Consider the following 8,817-nt stretch of genomic DNA (forward strand, 5'->3'; position numbering starts at 1 on the left):
GACCGTCTCCTCTGGCGGGAGTCCGTGTTTACCTGTAACCGAAATTAAGAAAAGCCGTGTCAACAACTGTCTCTTTGTACATAGAACAGGTTTTTTTTACAAATACAAAAAGTACTACTGACTTTGTTCCCCACTGGTGTTGATCTGCACCATCACCTTTAACCTCTGGGCACTTGACCCTCTGATCCGCTGCCACGAGCTGTTGACTTTGTCGGCCAATTTCGGGGAGTCCACCGTCTCCACGAGGAAAAGATTAGGGACGGCTGGGACCAGAAAGACAACGATCAAGACTAATGTCGACCTGTAAACATGAGGCTTCAGGAAGAGACACTTACCCAGAAGTTTGTTGACATTATTCTTTTGTAGATGACCAATGAAGTGCCACTTGATCTCTGGACACGACTCTAAAATCTGGATGACAAAGAATATGTGTTGTAAAAAATAATGAACGCACAGGACTGACATATATATACTACGTATATATATGCGTGTGTGTGTGTGTATATATATATATATATTTCATATCACAAAGAAAATGACAACAGCATAAAGTAAAAGCTGCAGTCTCAGTATAACCAAAACAACGCAGACAGTAAATCCTCCTGGGAGTCCATGTTGTTTTGTACTGTATGCGTGCCTGCATCCTGATTGGTCAATTCTGCAAAAAAAAGATGACTCAGCCTGTGGTGTGCAGGGGCCTCTATCCACATTCTCCCAGATTAAATTACTCTGTTTCCCTAAAAAATGGTTTTGTTTACTGTTGTAAACAATGTAAAAAAAATCCAACCACTATTTACAAATGTTAAGTAGTTAATTACCATCACATGAAAAGTCCCAACTCCTCTTTAAGTTGTGGTAGAAATATTTTAAAAATGTAATTAGTATAAAATATATGTTTTATTTCAGTAGATTAGGGAAGGTGTAGTTTCTACATTTTTTTTTTCACTTTTATGTTACAACCTTTTGAAGAAAGATTTTAAAATGTCTTATCTATTCACTTACTTACTTTAGTTATTATATATATGTCATATCGCCCCATCATATCAAACTCACATTTTTCTCAAGTTACAACCATGACAATGACTCACCAGAGGATCTGAGGCCTTATCCACCAGTTCATTCACCTAGCAGAAAACAAGGAGCAAAGTCGGTGTCAAAATAGACACCATTTACAAAATGGAGTCCACCTATTACAAGTCTCCTCTTGTAGCGCTACCTTCACCTTCATGCTGGGAGATTTCTGCCAAGTCTTTACTGATGCAGAGGAGAGACAACACTTACGTAGTTTTCTCCAAAGTTGCGTTGCCCTTGCCTGTATGCCTCCACCACCATCTCTGGAGGTTTGGTCTTGCTGACAGCTACGAGGCGGGGGGGCACAGCTGGCAGAGTCTGTGGAAGGACAAAGCTGAGTCTTTTTTTTTTTTCATCTGGGCATAAATCACGCATAAGATATACGTAGGAGAGGAGTCAGTCAGAATCCACAGTGTGGCCCAATTGGTACAAGAAAGAGGCTCTGTGAGCAACCTATTGTAATAGAATAGAATTAATATTTCAGGAATTTAACAGATGGTGTAAAAATTATATCTTTATTGGTTCTTCCTAACCTAGCTAAGGTACAAATTTGATGGTGAATCATAAAGTTTTAAGGCAGACGTTGTATAATTCCAATGACTAAAACAAATTAAGACTCATCTCTCAGAAGTCCCCAAACAGCGCCGACAAGTTTTTTCATTATACCTTAAACAAACTTGAATAAGTAGCTGTACAAAGTTTTAAGGCTTTGCAACAGATGTTGACGTAACTTCTTGTGTCTGTTCCAAAACTCAAATGACTTTTGAAACCTCACACATGTCACAGGGAACAAAAAGTCGAAAAAAAAAGTTTGGTCTTTTTTGTATGTAAGTATCCATTCTTCATCAACTCCACCACGCTGCTTTCCATTGTTTTCAAACGTTGTTTTATTCCCCTTGACATACCATTGTATTCTCTACTATAGTGGCTTTATTTTCCAATCGATATTACCAAATTGTAGGTCTTTTAACCAGTGGACTTACACTGTACATCCCTCGCCCCGACACTAAAATGACTAATTTCGTCCCTGCTCTTGAACATTTGGAGAGTGCTTGGTAGAAAGCATAAAATAAGCCGGACTACGTTCGTGACAGCATGGACACTAAACCCACACGTATGACAAACGCAGCAAAAACATGTTAACCTCAATTATCTTCACTAATGAAACGTGCATGTTATAAATAAATACTCATACTCCATCAACAGCCTCCGTCCAAAGGTTGACTGTTTTGCTGTCTTCTTACATAACGCGTCGTGCAGCTGGCTAACGTCTCTATTTAAAGACGGCGGATGTACATCGAAAGCCGCATGCCGGGCTGTGGTTACCTTTGGCCGGCGTGCCGCCGCCTGGTTCACCCGCTCCACCACCGAGTGTAGTGCCTTCCCAATCTCCTCCGACATTGCCACTTTCCACATAACGTCAGACCACGACTATGCAACGTCAATAAGCTTGTGCATCTATGACGACAATTACCTTTCAGAATAAGAGGGCACTACTACATAAGCGTAATATCGCCCTCTGTTGGTACCGCCAAGGAAAAGTTTCCCAAATAAAAGCTTTGACTTCCACAACCACACTGATATTAAACAACTTTTTTTTTAATCTCTCGTCTCGTATTATAGTATATCTGTATATAGTATTTAATAACATTGCACAGTATAACGTTACACCAATCAGCTGTAACAATCTAGCAAGTGTTCAGGTTGTTTTCTTTTGATCATGTGCTGCTATTGATGGTCTAGTTTTACTCTATCTAGCTGTCTGTCTATTTAGTTATCTATCTCAAGTACACATTAAACATGTTTCAGTCCTGAAAGCATTAACAATTTAATTTAAACCATATAGGGTTAATATATGTTTAGCTGTGTATTTGTATTTCGGTGAATGCATCTAACCTAAAATTAAAAAGTTGATGGTTTGATACGGTATTTATAGCACACTGTACGTTTTGTAAGCATGGCTCAGATGTTTGTTTGCTGAAAGACAACACCATCCATACACTTTAGTCCTACAAACAGATCTTCAAAACTTTAAACAAGATTTTTTATGCTTGGCTCTGTAATGCTGATTAACTTATCTTTTCTCTCACATTAGGTGTGCTACTGTTCATAACACTGCCATTGAATAATTAAACGTTTAACTAATTACTACTTATTACTGCAATGCATCTATAACGAAATCTACAACAGAAATATGAGAAAAATCCTTTATTAACATGAAAGGAATCAAAATAAAACATTTAGTCTGTATAAATCAGACATCTTACATTTCAAATACCATTCTTAACCCCCCCCCCCAAAACCAAAAGAACACAATGTAAAAAAATGTGGGTCTTTCTCCTCATCTTCAGCCATTTCCTTCTTTCATACTCGCTCCAGAGCTTCTACCATTATGATGCTGTTTCCCCTGATAACCTGTAAGAAAAGACACCAGCGTCACATCAATATAAAACCTTTAAAACTGCATAAAATAAAATTGCTGAAACACAAGGTCCCCCAATCCATTTTAAAGCATTACAAATGTTTGGATGTATAACATTTTCAGATTATAAGGTTGCAAGGATTGACACAAGCAAGTATCCAAGATATTTCACTGTTCATTACGCTTTGAACCACATGGAATAAAACGGCAAATGCCAAACAGAAAGACAACTTGTTCAACAGCATCATTCTTTTATTTAATAGAGTTAATATCCATCACAACCACAAATCTGCCTGCAAAAGTACTGACCACCATTCCGATGACATTCTGTTGTCCTCCTGGGCCCATCTCCACAGAGTCATCCACCACCAGGTTCATGAAGGGGTCAAACCCTCGTAGGATGCCCTGTACATGTCTGCCTCCATTCAGCTTTACTAAAAGACAAAAAAGCGCAGCCGTAAAGAACACCCACCATTTCACTATACTCTCTGGATTTGTGTTATTATTTAATTGTTTAGTCAAGCTGATGCACCTCTATTTGAAGTAAGCTGTTAGCAAAATTGTGACTGAACCTGATATGCACTTTTCATTCATAAGTGAGCAAAAAACACCACTTGATTAGGGGTGAAACTACAATGATTGTAGTACCTCATTAGATCAGAAGACTGAACATTTGACTGCAGTTTTGGTGATTCCCTGCCACAAACCATACTATATAATGTTCACATGAGTCGCTGAGTGGAGGTAACTTAAATCTCAGTTAAAATGAGTACAGACAAAACAGGGCACTTATTTTCTTAAACAAACTTCAAAATGCATATGAACAACTGTTCAATCATTGATTTTTTGTTGCTAACCAAAATATTCATAAAATGTAGTTAAACTCTCAAAACACATTAAAGTTTTCAAAGCCCATGGTCAATGTATTATTTATTTTTTAATTAGAGATACTTACACGAAAGTTTCTTATCCATGAATCTACAAAAAACAAAATAAAAACATACAGCGTTAATGAGTACATAGCCAGATTTACAACTCCCAAGCTATAATGGGTAGCTGCTATTAGCCTATTAGCATTTACGGACAGCAGAGAAGCGATAAATACTTAGAAATAGGAGATAGGAGAATATTTACACTAAAGAAGAGCTTTCATTGGGAAAGGAAAATTATTTATAATTTAGACTTACTTTTTCAATTCAGGCGGGTGAGCTTTACTCATGATTTCTTTGTCTTTTGTAAGATTTCAGTCTATCGTAAGATGCGCGTTATACAAAACCGCGGAAGGAAAGCGTGCACTGAATAAGCGGAAATGCACGGACGCACATCCGCCCCATGACTCTACGGGTTAAATCCACATCCCGCCGCCAGGAGGTCTGGAGGAGCAATAACCACAGATATTTTTCTTTTCACCATGCCTACCATGTAATGTGTCCTTGGTTTTATTATTATTCGTGAACCCTAAATCACAACCCTAACTAAAATAATTCCAAAATCAGTTATTGTTTGCAAACATGACCAAACTAATAAAACTTTTTTTTCGTCCGAAGTTGCATAGTTGGCACACAATTTGGCGCAGTCAAATGTCTTGTTATACAAAGGAGGGAAAAATTCACAATAATGCTTTGTGTGGGCACTTCTGGGTTAAAAAGCCGACACCCTTGAACGTCTCATGTGACCATTACTAACTTCGGTTGAGTTTGCGGAAGAGCATTATTCCAATTCAACCAATAGAAAACGTGGCCTGTCACATTTTGACCAATCACATTCTAGGCTTCCCGCCCACTTAAAGACTATAAAAACTGCTCCCACCGCCATTTCCTCACTTACGTCTTACGCAGGAGCCGTGGTTTTTGTCGAGTAAGAAAGTTTTACCTAAATCTCAGAAAAACATGGTAAGTGTAAAATAACTCTTTTATTTTTCTTCTCTACGTATTACCAATGATACAAAGCGTTAATAACTTTTTAAACACGCCCGTAAAAGTAGTTTTTATTTTAGGCCCCAAAAAAAAAAACGTATCAAACTTATGTTCATATAGGGCGGTGAATTTGGGTTTACACGAGGTATGTTATTTGGGCCTACTTAAGTAAAGTACTGTAAATGTCCAAGAACAAATTCTGGTGGTTGTGGCTGTCTACTGTTTCCTGTACTTGTTTTTCTTCAAACGATTAATCGACGTGTGTTTCTGATAAGGAAGTAGAACGAGCAAGTACAATTATTTTCACAGTTCAGCAGTCGAACAGTCTTTATTGTTGTTGTTTTTTAAGTAGATTATGCATCTTTCAGCTAAAACATTGTCAATTACTTTAAAAGTAAAAAAAAAAACTATTTTTTTTAATATATGAATCCTCTTAAGTCTGATTTGTTCCTTTTTATGAACTGAATAAAATTGATTTTTGTACAAAATCTATCACTATGCCCTTCCTTAAATCTGATTTCATTTTCCAGAGGTGGAGCTGTTTGTTCAGACTTCATGCGTCACCAACCGCAAAGTTTTGAAACCTGACTCCACTTTTTGACTCTTAACTTTGAGGTAAAGTTTTTGTAGGTGGACATTACTGTTCTTTGCTTAGCATATTTATGAAGACTGTACCTCTGGTATATCTATTTAGTATTTGTCTCTGAAAGGTTTTCTCTAATGTTAGTTAATGGCTGCAACATCTGTCAGGTGATGTGAGTCATGATACTGGTATCTAGTCCATAACAAAAGAGCCCTGTTCACTCTTTGCATACCATGCAGTAGCTCCAGGTCAGACTCAAACATGTTACGTTTAAAAACCACTTTTTAATTTTAATTTGAAAACAACATGAAGAGAATCAATGCATGCCTCTTTTTTTTTTCTCCACAGCGTGAGTGCATCTCCATACACGTTGGTCAGGCTGGAGTCCAGATTGGCAATACCTGCTGGGAGCTTTACTGTCTGGAACATGGGATCCAGCCAGATGGGCAGATGTCCAGTGAAAAGACTAGTGGAGGAGGAGATGATTCCTTCAACACCTTCTTCAGTGAGACTGGATCAGGAAAGCATGTCCCCAGAGCTGTTTTTGTCGACCTGGAGCCCACAGTCATTGGTTGGTGTCATCATCTGTGTTTGTTTTATTTCAAGCTTGATTCAGGATTAGTTAAGTGTTGCAGTTTTTGGAATTTTACATCTAAGTCTTGTATTTTTATTTTATTTTTTCCCCTACAGATGAGGTTCGCACTGGGATCTACCGCTCTCTGTTTCACCCTGAACAGCTGATCACTGGTAAGGAGGATGCTGCCAATAACTATGCCCGTGGACACTATACCATTGGCAAAGAGGTAATTGATCAGGTGCTGGAAAGGATAAGAAAACTGGTAAGTAACTTATTTAATTTTCTTTTATTGAACTCAAAATGTCAAATGCATTCTAATTTCTAACTTGTCTTTATCTGTGTCTCGTTTTCTCTCTCCAGTCTGACCAGTGCACTGGTCTGCAGGGCTTCCTGGTTTTCCACAGTTTTGGAGGTGGCACCGGCTCTGGCTTCACCTCCTTGCTGATGGAGCGCCTGTCAGTCGACTATGGCAAAAAGTCCAAACTCGAGTTCTCCATCTACCCAGCTCCCCAGGTGTCCACTGCTGTGGTTGAACCATACAACTCCATTCTGACCACCCACACCACTCTGGAGCACTCAGACTGTGCCTTCATGGTGGACAATGAGGCCATCTTTGACATCTGCCGCAAAAACCTGGACATTGAGCGTCCTACCTACGTCAACCTCAACAGGCTGATCAGTCAGATTGTGTCTTCCATCACTGCCTCCCTCAGATTTGATGGTGCCCTCAATGTTGATCTGACAGAATTCCAGACCAACCTGGTGCCATATCCTCGTATCCATTTCCCTGTGGTCACCTACGCCCCTGTCGTCTCTGCAGAGAAGGCCTACCACGAGCAGATAACAGTGGCTGAGATCACCAATGCCTGCTTCGAACCAGCCAATCAGATGGTGAAATGTGACCCCCGTCATGGCAAATACATGGCCTGCTGCCTTCTGTATCGTGGTGATGTGGTGCCCAAAGACGTGAACGCTGCCATCGTCACAATCAAGACCAAGCGCTCCATCCAGTTCGTGGACTGGTGTCCGACTGGATTCAAGGTTGGCATCAACTACCAGCCTCCCACTGTGGTTCCTGGTGGAGACTTGGCCAAGGTCCAGAGGGCGGTGTGCATGCTGAGCAACACCACCGCCATTGCAGAGGCCTGGGCTCGGCTCGACCACAAGTTTGACCTGATGTACGCCAAACGTGCCTTTGTTCACTGGTATGTGGGTGAAGGAATGGAGGAGGGAGAGTTCTCTGAGGCCAGAGAAGACATGGCAGCACTTGAGAAAGATTATGAGGAGGTGGGAGCTGACAGTTTGGAGGACGAAGATTACGAAGGGGAGGAGTATTGAGCACACATGTCTTTGTCTGATCTCATGTGCCTTGCAGTTAAATAAACGTCTTTGAACATATGACAGTTTTGTGTCCTAATTGTACACATTCACTTAAAGAGATTTGTGATATCTTGGCTAATGTTAAACATTTGTTTACACACTAACTATTCCCATTTGTCACTGAATTGATGTAGCTGCTTTACTGCCTCTTGGGGACAATAAAACAATGGTTAAAAATATGTTAGTTCAGTATTAAAATATGAAACCAGGTTCTGCATTGATTCTTCTACAGCAACATTCTGGAGATTTGCTGCACCTTAATGTTACAGTTTTAGTGTTTATCTTTTAAGTAAACCAGAAAAATATGAATAACAAAACACCAGCACCAGGACCACCGGTGTAGGACTTTTATTGTTGGACAAACTGGTTGTTGGGGGACTTTTGGTCTAAGCCTTTAAAATGAGAGCTGGTCGGGTTCTCTGGATCAGGGGCTTTATTTATTTAACCTTAGAAATTAATTTCTATTAGCGTTCCTATTTATAAAATATCTAGTTCAGCGTGAAATTCAACAGTTGACTAAATACAGGCATCAAAACACAAATGCAGTACATAACCTGACCTGCATGCAATTAAGCAGATCATCGACTCCATGACTTGTCCATTAAGTTCATGCAGGCCAGACTGTCTGATCTTCAGCAGAGGTATGCTTCTACATACATCTTCAAAGTTCTTCAAACACAATTTTGTTGCAGGTTTTTTTCACATCAGCGGGGATTTGTAATGTTGCATTACTGCCACTTTACTCACAGTCCTCTTGTTAAGTTTTAATCTTGAATCTTGTTTGGTTGTGTCTCCTTTTTTCTTCGTAGGTTGATATATACTTGACGTGAACCGCAGGACTTCCTCTCCTTTTAGAACCAAAGCATGC

At 39.5% G+C, this 8,817-nt stretch overlaps 4 protein-coding genes across 6 annotated transcripts in view; 1 reads left to right on the forward strand and 3 right to left on the reverse strand.

Moving 5' to 3' along the window:
* plpbp (pyridoxal phosphate binding protein) overlaps window positions 1-2,555 on the reverse strand; it is a 4,206-nt gene extending 1,651 nt beyond the window's left edge. The window contains exons 1-6 of the mRNA XM_008318328.3: window positions 2,398-2,555; window positions 1,282-1,389; window positions 1,089-1,124; window positions 336-411; window positions 123-263; window positions 1-32 (exon numbers count right to left, since the gene is read on the reverse strand). The exon at window positions 1-32 is cut by the window's left edge and continues 114 nt beyond it. Coding sequence (XP_008316550.1) covers window positions 1-32; window positions 123-263; window positions 336-411; window positions 1,089-1,124; window positions 1,282-1,389; window positions 2,398-2,487 — 483 coding nt within the window. The 5' untranslated portion in view covers window positions 2,488-2,555. The remainder of the gene's footprint in view (window positions 33-122; window positions 264-335; window positions 412-1,088; window positions 1,125-1,281; window positions 1,390-2,397) is intronic.
* snphb (syntaphilin b) overlaps window positions 1-8,817 on the reverse strand; it is a 1,167,912-nt gene that overhangs the window by 399,144 nt on the left and 759,951 nt on the right. The gene's annotated exons all lie outside the window — the stretch shown is intronic.
* Window positions 3,265-4,832, reverse strand: snrpg (small nuclear ribonucleoprotein polypeptide G). Its single transcript, XM_008318327.3, has 4 exons — window positions 4,681-4,832; window positions 4,449-4,471; window positions 3,803-3,927; window positions 3,265-3,486 (listed from the first exon to the last, which is right to left on the reverse strand). The coding sequence occupies exons 1-4, from the start codon at window positions 4,710-4,712 to the stop codon at window positions 3,436-3,438; spliced, it is 231 nt and encodes a 76-aa protein (XP_008316549.1). The 5' UTR covers window positions 4,713-4,832; the 3' UTR covers window positions 3,265-3,435.
* On the forward strand, window positions 5,297-7,967 carry LOC103384708 (tubulin alpha-1C chain-like). 2 transcript variants are annotated; one of them, XM_008318326.3, is made up of 5 exons: window positions 5,311-5,385; window positions 5,940-6,024; window positions 6,341-6,563; window positions 6,683-6,831; window positions 6,930-7,967. In XM_008318326.3, the coding sequence occupies exons 3-5, from the start codon at window positions 6,443-6,445 to the stop codon at window positions 7,905-7,907; spliced, it is 1,248 nt and encodes a 415-aa protein (XP_008316548.1). In that variant the 5' UTR covers window positions 5,311-5,385; window positions 5,940-6,024; window positions 6,341-6,442; the 3' UTR covers window positions 7,908-7,967. The 2 variants fall into 2 exon arrangements, with proteins under 2 accessions (XP_008316547.1, XP_008316548.1); XM_008318325.2 differs by lacking the exon at window positions 5,940-6,024 and having other exon boundaries at window positions 5,297-5,385.

This window comes from Cynoglossus semilaevis, chromosome 10, assembly GCF_000523025.1.
Source record: "Cynoglossus semilaevis isolate Cse_v1.0 chromosome 10, Cse_v1.0, whole genome shotgun sequence".
NCBI classification, from domain to species: Eukaryota; Metazoa; Chordata; class Actinopteri; order Pleuronectiformes; family Cynoglossidae; genus Cynoglossus; species Cynoglossus semilaevis.